The 23,503-nt window shown below is 53.0% G+C and overlaps 1 protein-coding gene across 1 annotated transcript in view; it reads right to left on the reverse strand.

Moving 5' to 3' along the window:
* Positions 1-222: 222 nt before the first annotated feature.
* Positions 223-23,503, reverse strand: part of TTC7B (tetratricopeptide repeat domain 7B) — a 252,642-nt gene continuing 229,361 nt past the window's right edge. Inside the window, exon 19 of the mRNA XM_008570126.1 lies at positions 223-1,188. Within this exon, the coding sequence (XP_008568348.1) occupies positions 967-1,188 (222 nt within the window). The 3' untranslated portion in view covers positions 223-966. The remainder of the gene's footprint in view (positions 1,189-23,503) is intronic.

Here is a 23,503-nt window from a genome sequence, read left to right on the forward strand (position 1 = left end):
GAGAGGCTTGGGCAGCCTTGCTCAGGCCAGGAGCGACGTGGCCAGGACCTCGCCCAAGGTTTGTCTCTGCAGCTGCTCTCACGGAGATCAGCCCCCTGCCATGTAGTGGCCTCCTAGCACCAGGGCTGACCTGTCCCCAGGCACAGACAGATTCCCACCCCAGGAACTGAGCCATAACCTCTCCCAGGTCTGTGGGCTTTTAAGAATGACATGGGTCATGGGTCCATTTAAAAATCATTTTATTATTAACATCATCTTCCCATTTAGCCAAGTGTCCGTCATGTATAAGGAATGTCGGTAAATATTCCATTTGAAGCTTCTTTGTACATATTTCCATCGATAAATAAACTCTGAATTCACATAAAAAAGTTAAACTTAAATAACTCATATTTCCTTCTCTTGTAACAGGCATATATTGGTAAAATATAAATATTCTTGGACTCAGGCTTTGTTCTAAGTGCGGACAGTAATTCATCACATGGTACAATTATTGACAATAAAACCAGGGAGTTATCAGCTGGTGTCCTGGCGTGGACTAGCACTGAGGTGGGAAACAGAACGTTCACATTTGGTTTCTGGGCCAAGTGGGGCAAGAGTGACGGTAGGAGGAGAGGACAGTTTTCTTTACAGCTCTGATAAAAATAATCTGTTCCGCCACTGAACTTTAACTTCGAATATATTCCTCTACATCTGCTGATTAATTCCATAATCATTTTACTTAAAACTCAGATGACAACAAAATATGGCACATAATCCATTTTGAACAAGGTCAGTAGGTCAGAAACTACCATTGGGCTGGCAAAAACAACCAGAGAAACGTGTGTGGAGAGAGCGATGATTCAGGTTGGTTTGGTTAGTTCACTGTGGTCAATCGAACATTCATCCCTGGCCTCCGTGAGGCGGGTGCGTCCCTCCGGGCAATGGGCCTCCGGGGCCTGAGTGGCAGGCGAGGCCGGTGGTGCCCGCTCAGAGAATGCGGGGGATGATGGTGAAGGGCACAGCGGGGCTGCTGGCCTCCAGCTCCAAGGCTGTCAGGAAGCACTCGGTGGCTGCCGTGTCGTTGCCCTGAGCTTGGAGGACCTCACCCAGCCCATTCCAGACCTCGTGGGCTGTTGAGTTCACCTGCACTGCATCCCGGAGGATCTTCTCTGCCAGACTGTAGCGGCCCAGCTGGTGAAGGATCAGGGCCTGTAGGCATAAGAGGGACAGACACATAGATAGACAGACAGACTGTCAGACAGTCAAAGAGACTCTAGGAGCTCTGGGCTTCTATTGTCCTGGAGTTTTTAGTAAGCTTCCTGGAGGCGGGAATGTACCTCCATTGGGCTGGGCACCTAGGAAGTTCTCAAGTACTTCCTGCACTCAGGGGCAGCAGTCAAAATAGTCACTGAACCATATTAAATTGCTGAAATTTTTGAACTATGAATATGGCAATTTCACTTGGTTCATCTGAAAACTTAACGACCAGGAATGAACCAGTCAGAAGGCCTCAGTCTGTACCCAGGGCAGATATCCTGCCATGTCCTGACACCTACTTGCATGGAAGGGTATTGTCATCTTTTTTTTTTAACCTAAAGAAATGTCACTTGTGATATTACTATCACAATGATCACAACAGATTTTTAAAAAATTGCTCACAGCCCCCCACCCTAACCAAACCGCTGATGTCATTGTCTGCAGCTCGTGCCAGGCCCAGCCTGTGCATAGCTGTCATTTTACACAGTTTTAGTCAGGGTATATGTGCTGGTCCCCAAATATTTTATCACAACCACGTCTCCAGGTTATGCATCTCCACAGGTGATGTGTTTGTACTCTTCCATCCAACACACATGTTCTCATTTACTCAGTCTCTTCCTCATGGGGAGAGACATTTAGGTCATATCCAGTCTCTTTGCTGTTATAAGTCACACTGCAATGAACATCTTTCCAGAAAGCACCTCTTTGTTTTTTCAGATCAGTGGATTTCAAACCTTTTTATAGCCCTGCAAACTTTTAGTTAAATGAAATCTTGCTGGGAATTTCCACAGTCTACATAAAAACAGACAAAAAGAAACTCTGGGTGTAGACAGTCGGGGAGGACTGCCCAGTGTCCCCCTGTGGGATCCTCACAGTGGCCTGGGGGAGTTCAGTGGAACTGGCTTGACAACCATTTGGAGACTTTCCCTTTTGGGTTCCCCAAAGTGGCTGATGTTGGGTAAGAGGATATGACTCTTTTAAGACTTCTCCACACATTTTGCAAATTTTATCCCCAAACGTTTCTATCACTTTTTCGGCCATCAGCAGAGCTTCAGTGGTTGGTCCTTGACCCCAACTATCACTATTCTTAATTCTTGCTAATGTCATAAGAGCAAAATGTTCTTCCTTGTTGAGACCTATATATATTTTTTGTGTGTGTGTCTTTTTTTTCCGTGTCCGGCAACGGATCGCAACCCTCAGTGTCGCCCCCGTACCGGACCGGGACCGGCAACGGGATCGCAACCCTCGGTGTTGCCCCCGCGCCTCGCTCAGCCAGTGAGCGGGAACCGGTCTGTATGTGGGATCCGAACCCTCGGCAGGAGCGCTGTCGCACTTCCCAAGCGGCGCACTAGCGCAGTGCGCCACCGGGCCGACCCCGAGACCTATATTTCTTTATTAACAACTGAAGTTAAATATTTTCCATGCTTTTGTTTAGGAGCCTTTCATAAGACTGATATTCACCTGCTATTACAATTTTCTAGGCTGTTCTTTGACTTTTGAGATATTTTTTCTCTGAACAGAAGTTTCAGGTTTTTTAAATTAAAAACTGGATTTTAAATTTGTTGGTCTTCGGTGGAACTTTTTTCTGTCACTTCAAAGCTTAGAAAGTTACCCTTTCAAAGAACTGACACAGGTTCGGTTCTATTTACTGAGATATGCCGTTTTGAGTAGTTGACTACCTTACCTTGGCAGACAGAGGTGGACTTCTTCTACTGTGCTAGACACAAACCGGCCAGTGCTCTCTCCCTCCCCCTTGTGGGGTGTGGACTTTGGCACACGGTGAGTTGTTACTTTAACCAGGGGCCTCCCATTACTTCCCAATGAGCCGCACACCTCACTTCTGGATCAGCACCAACCGTCTTAGTTGTTGTTACTCCAAATCATGTTTAACAGCGAGGCCTAGAGCCTTTCCTCTCTGCTTTTTGCTTTTCGTGTATTTCCTGGCACTCTTGCCCTGTACTAACTGATGAACTTTAAAATAATTTTGTTCATTCTCTTTGGGAGTGGAGTTGTACTTGCATTAAATCTCTAAGTGTGTGGAGAAGCCTGACCTCTTTACAATGTTTAGTCTTCCACCCAGGAATGTCGCACAGCCTGCTGGCCATTCGAATCCATCCTGAATCTCCCAATAAAGCCTTGCCTTCCTTTAGGCGGCAGGCATATCAATCATGAGGCACGTCAGCCTGTTCTCAGCCCGGACCTCACCGATCAGCAAGGGTCCGTGGGAGCTCTCGGGAGCACAGCCAGCCAGTGTGGTGGCAAAAATGTGCCTGCCACAGGCTGTGGGACCATGAGCGCCAGCCAGGGGACCAGGAAGGGCCCACTCTGGGGAGGAAGATGGGGGTGTCTTCAGTGGGAAGTGTCCAGGCCCTGAAGGCTGCTTGGGCTGACCTCTTCCAGCATCCAAAGGCCTAGAAAGCAGCCTGACTTTCCAGAGTCACCTGCAGCTACGAGCACCTGGCATGGAGGCTGGGATGCCCTCTGGATGAACGCTGATACTACTACACCGGGCATGGTTCTAAGTGCTCACATACGATCATGCATTTACTTCAATGGGAACACCCCCAAAGCAATTCCACACAGGCGTAGCCAGTACACGTGTGCCTGGGTGCAAGGCTTGCTTTTATTGCTGCAAAGAAAGAGCCCTGATCTGTGGAGCACCTTGCATGTGGTGGAGAAATACCCCTATGTACTGGGTGCTCCTGCTCCCATTTTGCAGGTAAGTAAACTATGGCTCACAGAGGCCAAGCCTCTCGCCCCAGGCATACAGCTAGCCCTGTAAACCCACATCTCAAAATCCTTGAGCCTGCCTGAAGTTCTCCTGGATGTGGGTCCAGGATGGGGTGACAAATAATGCCACCCACCTCCCAGGATGGAGCTCTTCCCACTCTGGACCTCCTTGAGAGGAAATCTGCCAACTTGATACCCTCACTTCCCAACCTCGAAGGTCAGGCAGCCTGAAGGGGAGGCCACTTTTCCTGAGTGCATTCAGCAGGATGAGAGGGCTATTGAGCTCCTGTCCCCTTTTTTCTAGGGGAGGTTATCAGCCTGAGCTCACTCTAGAACATTCCAATCTAGCCAGTAGAGAAATGTGGATAGGGTGGGGGTCTAGGCAGTGGCACGGGCAGCAGCATGAAAAGGGCCACCAAGGAGCCCGGCACAGCCCTTTCAGCCCTGACTCAGTGCATGGACATACTGAATGGTGGCTCTCTCGGCAGGGAGCCACACACTGCATGCTTCTGGCAAATGAGTGATGAGGGACAAGCCACCATGTGAGACAGAAAGAGGTGTCCTTGCTTGGCTGCAGATGGAGAACTAATTCAGGCTGCACTGGGCTCCCCGCTGCTTTCTTCCCCCCAGTGGAGCGCTCCCCCACCAGGCACTGTGGGAGCCACTTTGCTCAGCTCACCTCTTATTACCACTGCTTTAGACGCAAGGAGACAACGTTCAGAAAGGCCATATTCTTGCCCCAGGTCACAGTGAACCTCGCGTCGCAGGCCAGCCCAGGCCTGCCTGCTGCGAAAGCTGCCCGTTCCTCCCGCCAGGTCCGTGCTGCCTCTGTTGCTTTAAGAGGCAAGGCCAAGGCCGCAGAGGAGAGCTCTGTGGGGCTCTCTCAACCCACGCCCCAGCACACTCGGGCAATAACGCAGTTCCATGTGAGCAAGGGCAGACGGGCAGCTGCCGTGCTGCGTCTTCCCTTTTATTTCTCCGACCACTAATTGCTGGCTCTATTGCTCCTTCCCATGTTGTGACTGGGAAATCGCTCCTCTCGAAGGCACAGCTTTTCTCTGGCCCAGGCCTGCTGTTTGGGAACATCCTGTCTATTCACTCGCGGACCAGGAGGGCTCCTTGACTCCCTTTGGTGGTCCACAGGCTGCTTGGGATCTTGAGGCTTGGGATGGCTGCAGGTGACAAGGATTGGGGTGTCCTGTTAGCCAGAAAGTGGGCCAGTGAGATGTGGAGACCCAGGAAGACCAGGGCCTTGGCTCAGCGAGACCAGGAGGGCACCGCTCTGAGCAGCAGCAAGCTGCCCCACCCTGCTGCAGTGGCGCAGAGCCCACCCGTCCCTTGCTGGGAGTTCTGTTTAGAAAGTGGCAGGCTGCTGAATCTGTGTGCAGCCCACTGTGTGGGCTCCAGGGTACAGGGCACGGGCAGGGCTACCCACTCCCAAAAGTCCTGCAGAGAGCAGGCCGCCAACCTGACGCATCACCTTCAGGGTCAGGCAGCTAAGAGCCTTCCCAGTTCTCTAGTGCTCCAGGGTTCTTGTGGGCTTGGAAATTTCTAGCCCGTATACCTGGACTTGTATTCCTAATGTAGGAACAGACTGACATTTCCAGGTGACCTTGAAGCTTCTGAGCAATCTGTTTAGTAGAATTAATTCCTAAAGCTGGAGCTGTTCAGGGAGACATCACAGCCTCGCCAGGGGCTGCCAGCTCAGGCCTGGCACGGGAACGAAAAGCAGGCTTCTCCCCAGCGCCCCACTGAGCAGGAGCAGCTTGGCGGCCACTCACACGAGGGGATCAACCAGAACGAGCTCAAGCTGGGGTCTGAGCCATGGCTCGGAGCCAGAGTTGCTTCTAGAAGGTGGCCCAGAGGTGGGCTGGGACCTGGACGTGTCTGGCCATCAGGAGTGACATGCCATCCAAGCCCCTCTGTGCTGGCAAGAGGCCTTCCCTTGCTCCCCTCCCCGCTCCTCCCCTCCCTTCTCTGGCCTCCAATGTGCTCTTCTGCACTAGAGCCCTGGCGTCCTTTCTCTCCTCTCCAAAGACAGAAGGCCTGACTCCCAAGGCTGACATTTAACTGTTCTCATCACCAGCTGGATCCAGCCTTCTCTTGGTTCAGCCGGGCCGATCTGCCAGTTGATACATTTCTGCAGATGTGACCCCCAACCCCCTTTGACCTCCCCTACCTTAGTCAGCCTGGGCCCTTCCTGATGGAGCTCTAGTCCATTTGCCCAAAGCCCTGCTGCTCCCCATTCCCCAAGAGCCCAGCCACACTGCCCCCACAGGCAACGCTCCCCAGAGGCACGCGGTGGCTCCTGTTCCCAGCCCTCAGCCTGGCAGGAGGCAGAGATTCCGATGACTGACACATTTCATTACCATATAACCTGCCACTCCCCACCCCCATATCAAAATCAATAAAAAACACAGAGTGACTGCCCAGATGTGCTGGGACACTGGGGTGCACTGAAAATCACTAACACCACCCAGCAAATACTACGTGCCAGTTGCTGGGCTCCACCCTTAGCAGGCAAGATCTTGTTTCTTCCTTGCCCACCTCTGTGAGCTGGTGCCATTGTGGATCATGTTCCTAGACAAGAAGACCTGACTAAGACCCTGGCGTAGGTAGTGCATGGCAGAGCTGAGACCTGAAACCTGTGCCATCTGTGCCCTTAACACTAGGCCCTTTCCCCACTCCTGCAGAGGGCGTACAAACAGGCTTCCCCCTCTCCTGCCCCTGGCGTTTCTGGAGCCAGCTGGGGCTGGCCTTCAGAGAGAAGAGGGGATCGCTGAGGAGGCAACTTACTAGTCCCTTTTTTCAGACACAAATGAAGACAGCAATCCAAGCTTATAATTATTGTAATCAGGTGTGTTGTACAAATAAGATCTTGGTGATGCACCAAATTGGAAATAGGGACTAAATTAAACCTGTTATTTCCAATGAGACAAAATGGACTTGGCTGGTTTAAGGGCAATTAGCATTTTCCTCATTCCCGCTTCTTTGTTAGGATAACTGCCACCCAAGGACTAAACACCGTGCCACACGCCAGGCGCCATGCAGGAGCCCTATGAAGGCTACCATGACCAGGGTTCATGATGCAGCCCTGGCGTGGGAGGCCAGCAGCAGGGCGGGCCCACAGAACAAAAGCCCCCCTTTTGGGAGATTCTGGACATCCCCATGGTACTCTGCTCAAGAGCAAAGTCAACCCTTTGCTGGGATCAAGACCATGTCAAAGGCCACTGCTTGACTCTTTAGGGGTACAGGTACAGGGAGATAATGTCCATGAAAGAAAGCATCCTTCCTAAGGAGCAGTCACTGCTAAGAATTCAAGAGGCTCAGCTCTGGTTGGGAGTCAGCTGGTCTATCTTGTTGCTGTCTGCCTTTCCCCAGGCACAATCACACTGTTTTGGAAATCAAACGCTGGGCAGCAGGATGCAGGGAAACAAATCCCTACTGCCTTCCACACCAGGGCCTGGCTGCTGCTGCCGCCTCTCTACCCCCCAGAGACCTGTGCTCAGCGACTCTGAGCAGCCAGCGGCCGTCGCCACTTCAGAGCCAGCCTGCATTTTGCAGAGGCTGCTGGGCCACACCAAGGCCAGGGATGAGGGAGGAAGTGTAGTGCACTTAAAGATCGCTCTGTCCTACTCGTGGGTCAGAAACTCCACCATTACACCATTGCGGGCCTAGGGGTGGGTGGCTTAAGGCAGTGTTGTCAGGCGGCTCCTCCAAAACCCCAAATAAACCTGGGAGGACAGACACGCGGATCCAGCAGGCTCTGTAATCATTAGCATGCAAGGGGTGGCAATCAACGGACTGTAGGTTTTACTGATCGCAGAGTGCTTTCACAAGTGTCCTGTGCCATCACAGGACAGGTACGACATTAATCAAGGTGGCTTATTTCCAGCTGTTCCCCAACCAGGCTTTGCTGTGAGTGCCTGGTAGGCAGGGACTGTGTGAGCCCCAGTCATCTCTGCATCCCCAGGCCTGACACCAGGCAGGTGGCCAATAAGCAGGGAGGAATGAATAAGTGAGCAGACACTGAAAAACTAAGGGACGAGAATTCTGTTAAGCCACCGGTAACTGCAGCTCTGTTCAGCCCAGGCCCGTGCTCTGGCCCACCACAGCCTGCCTCAGAGCGCGTGTTCCCAGCAGCCATGAGATGGCAGCTGGTATAGCTGGTAGATGTCAAGCCTCACTGGTAGAGCAGGGCCCGAAGGCGAGGGCTATGAGACAGGGACGTCCTGGTCAGCAGAATGGGCAGAGCCCTGGAGGAGGTGGAGGGGCTGAGGACCAGCTCTGCCACCTTTCCCACGGCCCGGCTACCACCTGAGCTGCTGGGGCCATTTGGGCCAAGCTGGCACCTCAGAGACTTTTGGACAGAAACATAATAGCCTTCCCATGGTGGGATTTCTTTGTCAGGGATTGTGATGGCAGCTAAAGAAAAGCCTATCTCCCCAGCTTTGCCACCCGCTGGGAGGATGACAGAATTGCCAAGCTGCTGTGACTTGAGTGGTAGCCGTGCTGGTGGAGATGGCATGTAGGGGGCTCAGGACACAGGTGAGGGGTCATGAAGGGCTCCAAGGGCCCTGGCCCAGCTGGTGGCTTATGTGTCAGAGAACCCCAGCTAGCCACAGGGGAAAGGCTTGGAGCTCTCGGAGGTTAAGAGTGCAGGTCCTGGGTGCACATGGATGGGCTGGTTTGGATCCTAGCTCCACCATTTATCTGGACGACCTGTCCTGAGTCTCGGATGCTTTATCTGTATAGTGGGAGAAATGCCAATGCACAGGACAGTGTGAGGATGAAAAGAGGAAGAGCTGGCAAAGGGCTGAGAGGGGTGCCCAGCACATTCGCAAACCTTTGGTGCTCGGTCACCATCCTCAATGTTACGATTACGATCATTTCATTACTGTTAATGACCCCAAGGGGAGGGGGGCCCTTCTGTGGTGCCAGACACCAGCTGACTCTTCTCTGCTGTCTCCGTCTCCCTCTTGAAGAGCAGGGACCACTGTGAACCATCTTTGCACATGCACCACTCAGGGCAGGCCAGCTCTTGGAAAGATGGAAGGATGGATGCGCGGATGGTGTAGGACACTGTGGGGTGGAGGGGACGGGAGAGGTGGGTATGGCCTCTTGCCAGTGCTGTTGATTAGTGAGCCTCTAAAAGCTGTGGTCTGAGGTCAACGTCATCCACACTCCCAAGTCAGGCCAGCACACTCAGAGCCTCCTCTCCTTCAAGGGACATCGGCATGATGTCTGAGGGACAGGAGCAGCCCCCTGGGAGAGGGGGCTCTGCTCCCAGCTGAGCCCACAGGGTGCCACGGTCTCCACTCGGGCTATTCATTCTTACAAGGCAGGTCTGATGCTGCTCCCCAAGAAAATACCAGAACCCACCTACAAGACATCTGGTCTAATGCTCTTTTGCAGATAAAGAAACAGAAGGCCAGAGAGGAAAAGAGCCTTGCTCAAAGACTGACACCGCTGGACACAGAGTGGGGCTAGAAGGCAGAGCCCAGAAAGGCCGGGTTGAGGGGGTCTGCTGTAGAGCCTGCAACGGGTCCCCAAGTTTTAGACTGATCACAGTGCTCTAACACTGCCCCTAACCCCGGCTACTTCCTGCCTGTCCTGCCAGGGGCTACGTGCATGGCAGACTGAGTGCTTTCTGGAGGTTACCAGGTCCCCAAGAGTGGACTTCATAGCCCAAGGGAAAAGAGGACCCCAGTCAAGCTCCAGCCCTTCCCAGAAGCCGCAGCATGGCTGGTGTGGAAGTCAGCTCTGGCTGGAACATAGCATCAACTGCGAAAGACCTGCACCCTGAAGTCACGACTTCTTTCAAGGAGTTTGCATTTTCCTTCAAGTCTGCCATCGACCATACGGAAGCAGGGTGGTAGTGGCGGTGTTTTCAAAAATGTTTTTCTTTTAAATCAGAATATAAATAGTCTGTGAACCAGTACCAATCTGAGAAGACCACAGGAAACAACAGCTTTGAAAGGACTCTTTGGAGCAGCTCTGGGAACACAAAGCCCATGGCTGCCCTCTGCCTGCCTTCCTCCTGGAGCGGCCCTTTCTTCTCTGGCAAGCCACAGAGGCACTGTCAACTCTGAGCACAAGCATTTTGTGGGCGCAGCCTAGGGGGAGCCTTGAAAAGGAACTGAAAACACACGTGGGTGGGTGGGGGCTGTGCGGCTTCTCTACCTGGATCCCAGCAGCTCCAGGTGCAGCCTGTTCTCCACTGGGCTCCATTTTGTTTCACTTTCACTTTGTCTGTTCCCAGTGCTGTCAGGGGCTGAGTGTGTGTGTCCTGGCTGCCGGGGGCCAGGGGCTCCACCACTGTGAACTATCCAGGGGTTCCACAGGGGCCAGGTCCTGGGTGTCCTGGCCGAGGTGAGGGTACCTCCAGCCCCACTCCCCCAGCCCCACACCCCCATGACTCCTGCCCACTTGGCCCCCAAGCACTGGTGAGGGGTGGGACTCTCACACTGCCACTCAGCCCTGTGCTCAGCCAGGTGAGAGCGAGCTGAGCAACTCCACGGAGAAGGACCCTCTGGGAGTCAGGCGACTCCATCTGCCTCTCACAGGTCAGAAGTTTGGGGGAGGGCCAGACATGGGCCATTTCACTCAGTTTTAACCCAGTTCCCCCAAAAGCCAAATCTAGCCCTTCCTCACAACCTTGCGCCCATTGAGATGCAGATAGCAGGTGGCTCCTGTGTGCCTGCACGCAGCCCCTCCCCAGCAGCATACGGCTGCTCAGCAGTCACAGCGTGGCCCCCAGGTCCCATCCACCCCCACTCCAGGCCCTCAGTGGGGACAGAACATTCATGAGGCCACTTAACCTTCTGAGCAACAAAGACAGCTCGTGTCCTGTTCTGGGAACCTGGACAGAAGGGCAGTGAGGGAAGAGGCTGAGGGACAAAGGAGAGAAGGGGAACTGCCAGCCGAGTGGTCCTGGGGACATGTCGCATTTAGGAGTGGGTTCCTCTGACAAGGCCAGCTGGGATGAGAAGAGCTCTGGAGGAACAAGCAGGGGCCTGGCCCCCATGCTAGGTGGCCTTTCTGCACCTAGAATGGGGTTGGGATGGACATTAAAGGCAAATCTCCTCCAACCTGTGGGCTCCGTCCTCTGTCAGAACCAAAACCCGGGCTGGCTCCTTCCCGCCTGCTGAAACAGATGGCCTTGGCAGGCAGGGAAGTGCGGAGCCATGGGGAGAAGCCTGAGGCTCCAGGAGCCAAAGAAGGGAGAGTGATGCTCTGTGCAGGGCAGAAAGAGTCTGGTGGCTTCCCAAGCCCGGGCAGGGAGCAGTGCTGGTCTGCGTGCTGAAGGGACCCCTCGGAGGCATTTCCTCGTCACTGTGAGCTGAGAAGGCAGGAGAAAGGGAAGACCCAGCACTATTGTCCCCACCTTCCGAGAGCTATGGACCCAGCCAGAGGCGGCTGCAGCTCCGCTCACTTAGGGCTGCAGAGGCCGCACTCTCGCAGGCCCCCTTTCCAGGTCAATTGTTTTATTTGAGGAAATGTGCCTTCTGGGGACCAGGCCTTTCCAGCATTGAACTCAACTCAAAAGGAAAGAAAATGCAATTTTCCAAAAACTTCATTTTTCTAAGCCACCAGCCAACCAGCTATGGAAGCAGCATTCCTCAGGGCCAGGAGGGGTCTTGGGTCCCTGCTGCTGTTCCCGACAGGCAGCCCTCCACTCCCACTGGCATCCTCTGGGTGGGAGCTTGCTACTTCCCTGGGCAGCCCACGCCATCAGTAAGCAGTCGGAACTGTCGGCTAAAAATGTGGAGCCTGATAGGCCTTTTTATCTAATCCACATGCTTTGATGTTCTTCGAGTCCTCTGGAGTCACGTGGAAAAGTCCTCTTTTCTCTCTACCTGATAGCCCTTGAGGATCTGAAGGAAGCTTCCAGAACAGCATGCACTCCCTCTCTTTCTCTCTCTCCCTTCCTCCCTCTCTCACTTCAGGGCTTTAGAGGAATGTACATTCAGACCTCCCACCCACTATCCCCACATCACTGAATTCTGCTGCTTAACATAGTCCCTCAAAGGAGACCTTGCTGTAGGTTCACATGAAGGTGCCATTAAGCCCCAGGAAAACGTGAGCACAGCTTTTACTTTTCCCCCTTTTTAAAACATCTGACTGGGAGAATCTTTGAAATCTGCTTTCTTCTGGATTGCTTGGAATATTCTGGAGGAGCTTATTCTGCAATCGGCAGTGCCCGAGCGACGGGCTCTCTGGCAGTGAACGGCAGCAGTGAGCATGCAGGTGGTCTGGCCATTGGGCAAAGGGCCTGCCCAGCCTCCAGTGGATTTCACAGAGACTTATCCAGAAATTTCCTTGGCCTAATTTCTTTGAAACTGGTTGCTTCAGCATTGGTGCTGCAATATCCACAGGCTGTGGTGGCTTTTAGAGAAGAGTTGCTGGAGATCAGTGGGACATTCAGGGGAGGACCACAGCCAATCTGCCAGCAGCTTCCAAGCCCAAAGCTACCCAGCCTGCCCCCTGTGCTGCAGATGTTTAGGGGGTGGATCGGGGTGGTAGGGAGGAGGGCACGTGAGCATTCCCAAAAGGGCCAACCTTATTTTCTAGGGGGGCAAACTAGGCCCAGAGAGGGAAAGGACTCTTCCAGGATCACAGAAGCAATCTAAGGAGAAAAGTCCAGGTTCCCAGGCTAGGGCTCTGTTCCTCTGACACAACCAAAGCCATTTCTGGTTCTTTCTTCCCTCTACAAACATGGACTGAGCGCCTGTGGGAGTTTCGCCAGCAATGCGCTGGCACTGCAATGGGAACTCAGTGGCACAGGCTGTCACTGGGTCCCATGCCCTGCCCGCTCTCAGACAGCACAAAGCTTGGGACTGGATGGGTAAGTTTGCTGTGGGTCCTGCTCCAGACTGAGCTGGGCAGCGATTGTGTCTTTCACGTGCATCATTCCAGCATCTGCCAGAGCAAGGCCTGTTGGAAGGACAACATGGGAGGATGTTCTGGAAGATGCAGAATGATGCTCCCACACTTTTTTAAACAATGAGAAGGCCAAAGCTCAGGACGGAGTGGCTGGTTCATGGCCACACACTCACAGAGGAGGAGCTGTCACCCCAAGTTGGATCTGACACTTCTGCTTCTAAAAGCTTCCTGTGAACAGAAGTCTGGGCCTGCATGTCTAATTCATCCTGAAGTAGACTGCTCCTTCGTGATCATACCTGAATGGGCTGGGAGGGCCACACCTGGGAAGGGCCTTAGAGGTGACAGAGCACCTCATTTCCTGGTGAGGAAAAGGACGGCTGAGCTATGAGCCAGGTGGAGGTGAAGTGGGGTCTCAGACTAGCTCAGGCTCTTTCCTCCACATCAGACTACTGGGATCTCCAGAGAGTGTCGGGCATTTAGGGGACCAAGAGATGCATTTCAAGAGGTCTTCTCTGGTGACTAGCAGGCTCTGGACCCCTTGCTCACAGACCCCTACATCAGCCAGGCTGCCCAGAGAGAAACCCTCCTTGGGGAGAAGGTCTGGGATGTGACAGTGATCACAGCTGACTTCCCTGTTCAGCTGTCAGTCTGGCTGGGCACTGCAGGCCCTTCCTCCATGAGCTGGCTGCCAGATTCCAGGTGAGCCAGACCATGCGCTCTTGGGACCCAGGTGACATAAGAGGTCCTAGGGGGGGGGGGGGGTGATGGGGATGTCCACATCTAGATGCCCTGAAGAATGCCCGCCCTATCCAGCACCCTCTGAGGGGCCAGGAGGGTTATCTACACAGCAGCCCATTTCACTGTCTAGATTCCCCTGGGCAGGGCAGGCAGGGTGGGGTGATGGCAGCCCAGGTCCCTTCCCTACCACTGGCACCAGCAGCATTCTGCCTGCTGTGCTGATCTTACAACAACCCCCACACCCAATTTTGCAATCTTTGTGGGATGATGAGGTCATTTAGGTAAGGAGTCAAACTCCAAGGCAGCAGGAAACAGGTATAGGAACTTCGTATTACTCCAACCCAAGGATCTCAGAGATCTCTGTGCCCTGGACAGACTGTGCTGGCCCCAACTACAACCCACTGTCTAGAACTCTGAGTCCCTTTACTTGCCTCTGAGAATTAATGGTGTGGTGGTTTAACCATTAAGAAAAAGAGAGGGAGAAATGACTTGAATAAAGGAAGGACGATTTCATCTCAACAGCAATATGTCTGAACTTCTCTCTGACCTCCATGTTAGGAAGACTGAGGGAGGCTTCTGCTTTCTCCTTGAGAAAACAGCACAAAGGCCAGCTGAGAGCTGCTCCCTCTCTTCATCCCAAGCGCTGCCCGCACCTCCAGCTCCGGGAGTGGAATCACTTAGTCACCCTTGCGTCCAAGCAAACGCCTGAGGACAAGATGCTGCTGCAGGCATGCTCCTTGGAGACCAGACAGGGGAGGGAGATGCGGACTTCTGGTGCCCAGTGTCCACGGGAGCACCCTGCTGGCTGCAACCTGAGGCACAGCACTCACAAATTCAATGAACACACTCACAGAAGCACCAGCATAAGCATCCCTGACACCGCATGATGCATTGACCTAATTGAAAAGTGTGAGGCCAATCAGGTCCTATATACCAGCAAAGGACCATCAGTGAGCAGGGATGCCAGGTCCACTCGGTGAAGCTCAGGCAGGGGACAGGAGGAAGCCTTGGGATCCCCAGCAAGATGTGGGGATACTGAGCATCCTCCCCACGCTGAAGCCTGACACAGTTCTTGGTAACATTCCAGAGGAGTCTCAGCCTCCCCTCCCCCAATCTGCCATTTAAATCCCATGCTTTGTTGCAAGAGTATTAGCTCAGAGGCTCAGCCTGAACACGAATACTAGCTGCCAGCTCCTAGGAGAGAGAGAGCACGCTTTGGTCCTGATGCTGTGGGACCTGCTATACGCCTGCCAGCGTTCTCTGTGGGTGCTACCACAGCTCCCCTTGCTCGTACTTTTCCATCGGTGATAGGCAAGGGACACCTGCTCGCTTATTTACACATCTCCCTGGTTGACTTATTTGTATCCACCTTCTGCAACAAGTCAGGCAGGGAACAGCAGCACAGGCAGCCTGGAAGTCAGCTTCCCCACGGCCGCGTCATCCCCCACAGTGGAAAGTTTGGTGCTAATCACCCCCCAAAGGCCCCTCCTGTCCTTAGGGAGGCTGCTGCCCTGGCATTTGGGAAAGTAGCATGCCACCCCAGGCCGTGTGCAGCTGGTCAGGGAGGAGCCGATGTCTGGGACCCCCCTCCACAGGCAAGAAGAGCAGGCCTGAGCACGGGCCTCACTCCCCCAGAAGCTGGTGGGGACGTGATGGGGTTGCAACCCCAGGGCTCTGGTGGGGGAATGTCAGGCAAAAGGCTCGCCATGGTCAGAAAACAGTGTACATGTGACCACTGTTTTCTCCACTCCACATGTGGAGCTGTGCTGAGGAGCTTCCTGGGGGTCCCATGGCCCAAGAGTGGCAGAGTCCTAGAAACCCCAGCCCCCACTCCTGAGGCCCAAGGCTGGGATCCCTTCCCAAGGACCCTGACAGATTCTCCTCTGGCCTCCGCTTCAGCCTGTCCTCAAGTGGGGCAGGGAAACGCCTTTGAGAGGCACTCATTGTACTCAGGTCTGACCATTTGTCACCAAACACTGAAGGCAAAAGCCTGTTCCCATCTCACTGAGGAGCCAGAAGCTGTGCCTTCCCTGGGGCAAGAGACAGGGCTGGCTGAGGGCCCTCCCAGGCTGTTCTGTGACCCACCACCTGCTGCCAGCTCAGAGTCCTCTCCTCCGTGAGCCTTACTTTTCTAATCTAGAAAATAAAAGAGGCAGAGTAGGTGGTCTCCAGCTGAAAATTCTAGAGTTTGATAAATCATCCATCCCACAAGTACTTTTTGGAGAACCTACCACATACCCAGTATGTATGTGTTCTCCCAGGACCTGAGTGTCAGTGGCTAAGGCGACCAGGCAGGGCTTCCCGAAGGAGAGTCTGCAGCCACTTGGCCATGAGGAACAGAAGCCTGGAATGCTGACCCCCAGCAGCAAAGCTGAGCACACACAGGACAGCAGCCCAGGACCCACTCCCCACCTTTGCTGGAGAGAGAGCGGGAGGCAGCTCTGCTCTGACTCTGCGTGGAGCATGGCTGTGGGCCAGCCCAGCCGAGCAAGCCCCTGCAGGGTCACTGAGTAGTGCAGTCAGTGGAGTGGAGTATGCTCTTGGATTTTCAGGAAACTCTGGAAAGCTCAAAAAAGCCAGCAGTGCAGAGGAGAAGAGCTACCAGCTGCTGGACTGGGAAGACTTAGGCTCCTGCTGGCAGGGGTTGTGGGACTCCTCTCTGTATCTCCAGAGACCTGTGTGATCCTTGGGACCCAGCAGACACTTAGTAAATGCTTGTTGACTGAAAGTCATTCCAGTCCCTGGCACACTCTTGGTATACTGTAGGCACTCAAAAGATGACTATGGAATGGATGTCATCTCCCAGCTCTGCCCCAGTCACCCCTCCTGTCCAGCCCAAGGCCCACCATGAGAACACTGTGGAAACCTCGCTGCGGCCTCCGAGCCAATTTGCACGTCTGGGCCAGCGTGGCAGGGGTGTCTGGGGGCAGGGATCATGGGTGCTCTCCCTAGCCAGGACAGCCAGCAAGGCCCTGGCCCATCCCTGCAGGCTGCCCAGACTTCCATGGAGAATGGCAGTTACACAGCCGCTGCCAGGACAACACAACGCTAAAGGACTCCCCACGGTCGGAGTGGTCTGAGTTTTCACCAGACAGGGGACCCAAGAGTAGTGTCAGAATTCAAACGCAGGTCTTTCTTGCTCCAAAATGTGTGCTCCCAGCATTCCATCCTCCCTGCCCTGGCTTCTTCCTTCTCCCCTTGGTGCATGTCCTCTCCAGCTGGGTGGCAGGTGAGCTCCGTAAACTCCGTGCCACGAGCACCCTCCAACAAGTCACCAACGTGTGGTAGTGTCAGAATTCAAACGCAGGTCTTTCTTGCTCCAAAATGTGTGCTCCCAGCATTCCATACTCCCTGCCCTGGCTTCTTCCTTCTCCCCTTGGTGCATGTCCTCTTCAGCTGGGTGGCAGGTGAGCTCCGTTAACTCCGTGCCACGAGCACCCTCCCCCCAGGGTCTCACGTCAGGTCTCTCACTGGCATTCTCTCCGCCAGTGTCCACTGCTCTCCCCATCTCTCTTGCCTCCCTTTTCTCACAATAATTCAAGCTATCCGGACCCATGAGTCCGGTGGTGTGCCGGTAAACCGGCTCTCTGAAAGGAAAAAAAGCCCTGATTTGTAGCATTTGCCAATTTCCATGCTATAAATACTCCTACCATGGCTGATTTCAAGCTACTGATGTGATGCACTGTGGGCGGAGCTGGGGAGAGATGAGAACGGAGCTGCGGGTTCCTGTGTGCACTGCGCATCAGCTAACAGGCAGGAGCTGCAGGAGGCCCTGGAGCTAGGGCAGAGGGACCACAAAGGAAACACAGGTGATGCTGGGACTGTGAAAGACACTGATGCTGTCATCCACAGCACACCAATGGCCAAGGGGAGCAACACAAAAATGCTGTTTTCTTCAGCATTGGGGATACAGAAAGGAGATATATTTGCTTATACCACAGAGCAACTCGACCAGGGAAGGCTTACGGCATCACTGAAACGCCCTCTAACTTCCCACACCTGAAAAAATGGGCACAAAGGCTTTGTTTCCTCCCCTTCAGTCTCCATATCATTCAGCAGCACGACCTTCTCCGCTTGATTTCCCCACAGCCAACTTTCCTGTAAACTGGCCTGTGTCCCATGTCATACTTGCTGGTGGGTGTATGGGCGTGTGAGTGGTGGCTGGAGGGGGCCGCTGTTGGCAAGGAGGGTGAGAATGGAGCTGGCTTTCTTTAATCTTTCTAAGGCAGAAGCAGGTTTGTCACCTTTGTGTAAGATGCCAGGCAGCAGGTAAAGAATTTAACAGCTTGTGGGAGTTCTAATTAGAGAGCCAATTATAACTCGATTGACCCGCCTTGCTTTGAAAGGCCTGGAAAAACGCATGTCGTCCTTAGCAAGAAGCAAATTTTGCTTCTAGTTTGTTCTGGAAGATCCTCGCAGGGATTGCTTACTTGTGCTTGGGTCCCAGCCCTATGCATCTGTCTGGATGCCGCTGCCCCGATGCAGAGGATGAGAGAGAACCTGCAGGGACACAGAGCCCTGCAGGACAGGGCCGTGTGCTGAAGCAGGCATGCCTCGCTCCTGTATTTATAAAGAAAGACATGACATCATCTCCCATAGGCTCCCCTGTGGACTGGGCCAGCAGTTTCTGCTTCATTTGGAAGGACATTGGCCAGCATTTCAATTATGGACCTGATCAAGACTGACCTCTTGGCAAGGCTGGATCCCAGGCCTATTACACACTTGTGTGTGTGTGTTTGTGCCCATGTCCAAGATTCCTTTCAGAAACAGTCACTGTTGTTTGGAGCTCAGGGTCACCCCCCATCCCTTGGGGGACTGACATCTGGCAAGAAGAACGTGTCCCAAACAGACATGAAGAGGGGATGTTTCACATTTCTCCCAAGAACCAAAGTGTGGCATTTGTCGTTAGACACCACTGAAGTCCTTCTGGCTCATATGTGTGATCACATTTCATTCTCCCGCAGGCTGGTGGGGCGGACACCATCATCCCCACTTGCAGAGGAAGAGACTGAGCCTAGGGAGGTGACATGCCTTGCCCAAGGGCCCCAGCTCCTCCGTATGGAAGCTGTGTCTCTGATTCAGGCCACTTCTGCTCCTGATGCTTATCAAGGAGTGATTTTGCTGACTGGGATCCCTAGTCTGCACAGTGGCTTTGAGGATGTCAAACAAACCACTGCAGTGAGCAGGGCCCACCACAGCCCTAAGCTGAGAGCAGAGTGGGAATGTGGGACTGAGAGGGCTTGCGAATCTGGCCATCAGGCCCAAATCCCAGCCTCAACTGGGATTAGCCAGGTAGATATGGAAAAACCGTGTAAATGATCAGAACCTGAATTTCCTCACTAGTCAAATTTTTCTCCCACTCCTTAAATGCTGGTGTGCCTGGGATTCTGTCCTCCTCTCTCTCCCTCTCCAAATCCCAGCCTCAACTGGGATTAGCCAGGTAGATATGGAAAAACCGTGTAAATGATCAGAATCTGAATTTCCTCACTAGTCAAATTTTTCTCCCACTCCTTAAATGCTGGTGTGCCTGGGATTCTGTCCTCCTCTCTCTCCCTCTCTGGGATTTTCATCTCTGACAGTCTCATCCTCTCTCATGGCCTCAGCTACCATCTACTAGCAACTGCTTCCCCCACCTCCACCCCTGCCCCAAACCATCACTCAAGCTTGGCCAGGCCCCAACTTGCAGACCCACCCAGCCACATGCTATAGGATATGTCCTCCAAGTGGATTCTGGTCACCCCCTCTCAACATGGCCTGCCAGACTTGCCACCGTCCTTCTTCCCATCCCTGCCCCTCCTCCTGTGCCACCTCATGTTGGTGAAGGAGCTGGAGTCAGCCTCGAACCCAGCACTTACCTTGCCAGTCCTCCCCGAGTCTCCCTTATCAATACCTCCTATCTTGGACCATCGCCGGGTTATTATTAGCTGAGTCCGGTCCTTAGTGTCTCTAAGTTTCCACCTAACCTATCCTCCACAGCTTCCAGAGTGATTCCTCTAAAATGCAAACCTTACCACATTAACTTACTTGTTTAAACTTTATCTTGAAAAATTCCAAATCTGTGGAAGAGCAGAAAGGCCAATATCATGAACACCTGTATACCTATCACCCGCATCTAACAACTGTTAACCTTTTCCACATTTGCTTCATTTATTTTTTGGGGGAGTATTAGTATCTTAAAGTAAATGACAGGCATTGTGACATTTCACCCACAAATACTTCAGCATAAATCTCCAAAAAATAAGGTTGTTTTCTAATCTAACCACCCAACCACATTATACCTACAAAATTAACCGCACCTCCTAACTATCATCAACTCCTGTTCCACGCTCTGAGCTCCCCAGTTGACCCACACACATCTCCAGCAGCTGGCCTATTATCTATTTACACTCCACCTGTCCCCCACTGTGGAAGAGTCTGCACCTCGGGTGTCTCCCTCTGTGGCACCTGCCCCCGCCCCCAGCTCCATGGGCACAGAGCCTGTGCCCCACACAACTGCCTCTCAGCACCCCCAGACCTTCCTCATACTCGCTTGTACGTGTTTATGTCTCTCCCTCTAGATTTTCAGTGCTTGAGGGGAGGGGCTAGGGCAGAATCCCATTTATACCCTCAGGATCTAGTCCGGTGTCTGGCACCAAGCTGGGTCCCATGCATCTCCCATCCATCATCATCTTACAGCAGTTCCTCAGAGACTCAAGTGCTGAATTGATAACTAGCGACCGAATCGATGTGACGCTGAAAGGTGAAGCTAGGATGACACTTGACGCAGAGTAGGTTCGATACCAAGTCCTTTCCTGCTTCACAAGCCTTTGGATGACTAACTAGTGAATGTTCTGAAAGGCTCCAAAAGAAACAATACCTGCAGAGGTGTTTTAAGAGACGGGTGCATGCAAACACTGAGCAGAAGAGAAAAGGGAGGAAGCAAACCGGAGGCTGGAGACAGCTCACGCGTCTGACCGTCAGTGAGCCTGCTGGGCAGTAAGACAGGCAGAGCACGGCAGGGGCAACTTGCGGCCAGGCCACCGTGGTCTGGAACCCCTGGAACCTTAGCAGAGGAAGTACTTAGCTAAGGAGCTTGCAAAGGCTTTCCTAAAGCTCTTGGAGACTTGGAGTTTTCTGGACACCGGGCACAGGCTCTGAGAGCTCATGGTGTGGCTCTCAGATGTTGGTTCGTTCTATTCTCTCCTTTCCCCAGGAGGCTGCCAAGGCCTCAGGGAGCCAGCTGCGAGGCAAGGCCACCTCCTGGCCCCAGGCAGAGCTCTCACCAAATGCCCTGGGTGTAGCTCTCCACATACCTGTACCCCACTCCTTGGGCAATGCTCACCAGTTTGCAAGAGCAGGGGGTCTCTGAAGACAAGCCCCAGAGCAGGCTTCTGCGGATGTCTGAAGGGGAGAGAGGCCTGCCTTGGCTCCAAGTTAGGACCTCCCAAGAGCCTGAGAGTTTGAAACTTGGTGATTCTTGCTACATTTTAGTATTCTTTCCTCCTAAGCAACCACTCAACCCCACCCTTGGCAATAGGAGGGGAGCCAAAGGCTAACCTGGACCTTCCCTGCATCCAACTAGGCTCATAAATCAATGCTGAAGCTGGCAACCTGGGCATATCCTGGGCTCGGGGCAGCTGCAAGCACAGGGATGCTACACGACAGGGAGAGACACTCGTAGGCGAGGTAAGAGGTGAGAGAGACAAAAACTTCATTCTAGTTGGTAGCAAAAGAGAAAGGAGCCGAGCCCAGCAGACATTGCTTGACCATCAGGACACAGAGTTGGAGCCCTCCAACTCTTAGAGGGACAATGAGAAATTTCACCCTCCTCCCCCATCAGAGTAGGGGACAAAGCTCTCTAGAGCCAGGGTCTACCCTGGAGGAGTTCAGAGAGCTGATCTTTTATCCCCACCCCCAAATCCCACCTCAAGAAGGCAGGTGCTATCACCCCACTTTACAGATGGGGAAAGGGGGCATGAAACCTTCAAAAGTGATGGAGTCAGGATTCCTGGTGGGTCTGCCACTCACTGCTCTGTGCCTTTGGGAAGCCCCCTCCCCTGTCTGGCCTCAGCTTCGCCTTCTATAAAAGGAGATGCTTAGAGTAGGGAATTTCAATGGGTTTCTAAATCTGCAACATCTTCAACTCTGGTGAGTGGCCGGTGCCAAGGTTTTCATCTGCTGCCTGTCCACTGAAGGCCCTTGTCCTTGATACTGGGAGAGACTTCACATGGGATGTCCTCCCCAGAGCTTTGGGCTTAACAGTTTTAAACTCAGACTGAAGGTCCAGACGAAAAATGGGGTTGACATGGCCCAAAGGCCATGTCACTGGGGAGTGTCTGGGATAGCACCCCATGACAGGAAAGCAATTCAGGCACGAGGCGGGTTGGGAGCAGCAAGCCCAGCTGGCCCAGAATGCCACTTTCTCATGGTGGCAGCCACGCCCTCTGGCAGTGTTGGGGAGGAGGGCGCTGAGGAATCAAAGACAACAAACAGCAGGGCTAAAATCCAGGGAGGCCGAAAATAAGGAGGCGGATTCGGGACCAGTGTCTGAGAACACAGCGCAACCCAGAGGAGTGAAAACTAACAGCCCGCTCCAAGCCAGGGAGCGGTAACTGTGGCAAAGCAGAAAAGCAGTGGGACTGAAATGTCAAATCACACTGGAATAAAGGGGCAGAATTTCTAAGAATAAATGGTTTGGCTAGAGTATGTCATATTTTAAAATAATTTTAGATCATAATTACTAATGAGAGACTGAACTGCATTGCTCGTAATTTAGTCATCTATGACTCCAAAACAGAAAATAGAAATAAACACAGAATTAATTTTTTTCCTTAAGCTGAAGCTGAGGAATACCTAGTGACAACAGGCACAGCCCAGCTTGCATTTTAGAACTTGCACCTGGCCTATGTGGCTCCTGGGTCTGTAATTTCAGTCCTCAGTGAGAGCAGGGTGGCCGGATGCCATTGTCTCCCTGGCCAGCACTGAGAACAATGCTGCAGTGACAGAAGGGATCTGAAAATGAGGCAGAAAAGGTCTGCAGAGAATATAGAGAATATCCCTGCATCGAATGATGTTGTTTGGGTGGAAGGGGTGTGGGGGGAATGAGGGGGAGGCAGGAGGACAAGCACAGGGCCACCCAGGACTCATGTGGATGGACTGCACAAGTTCTTCATGCCTTTTGCTCCAAGAAGAACACAGATGCCCAACAACCAGAAAATGTTATAAGCTAGAAATATGCAGTTTCAAAAGGATGTGGGGCATAGCTTACGTTATAGAAAACTTTGAATTACCTGGTTCTCCTCCCAAATCATTCCCAACACCTCCCCCTACTCAGTCCCCTCCACTGGGTTGGCACCTCTGTCCACAGCTTCAACAGGCTTGCTCTTTGGCTGGTTATTGCTACTGCTAGTATCTGCCCACCCCAAAGATAAGGTGGCAGGCACTATGCAAATCCAGTTAGATCAGTTAGAGAGGGCCTCCCTCTCTCCTCCCAAGAGGAGCCCACCCTCTAAACTAGACATGAAAGCAACGAAAATGTCTTGGTGCTGTGGAAACAAGGACAGGATGCTTTCACCTAGGTTTGGGGTAAGAGAGGGGTCAGGAGAAGAGGCTCCCTCCCTCTGAGAGCAAGATCAGAAGGTCACACCCTGCACTGGACATCAGGCTCACAGTCTATGGAGGGGACCACTGTAAGAAGGGCTGAGGATATGTCCTGAGTCCCCATCCAGGGACAACAGCATGTCCTTGGGAAGAGATGAGTGGGGTGTGGGTAAAAGAAACTCCACTACTTCAGAATTCATCTGACCTAAGAGAGCAGGGCTCGGGTGCCTGTTTTTCAAACAGGAAATGATATTTAATGATATCTCTATGGCACACAGGGGTGAGAGGACCAGGCTGCTGTAGGCCAGGAGCAACAAGGCCCCACCTGTCCTCT

The sequence above is a fragment of the Galeopterus variegatus genome, unplaced genomic scaffold, assembly GCF_000696425.1.
Source record: "Galeopterus variegatus unplaced genomic scaffold, G_variegatus-3.0.2 Scaffold571, whole genome shotgun sequence".
Classification (NCBI taxonomy): Eukaryota; Metazoa; Chordata; class Mammalia; order Dermoptera; family Cynocephalidae; genus Galeopterus; species Galeopterus variegatus.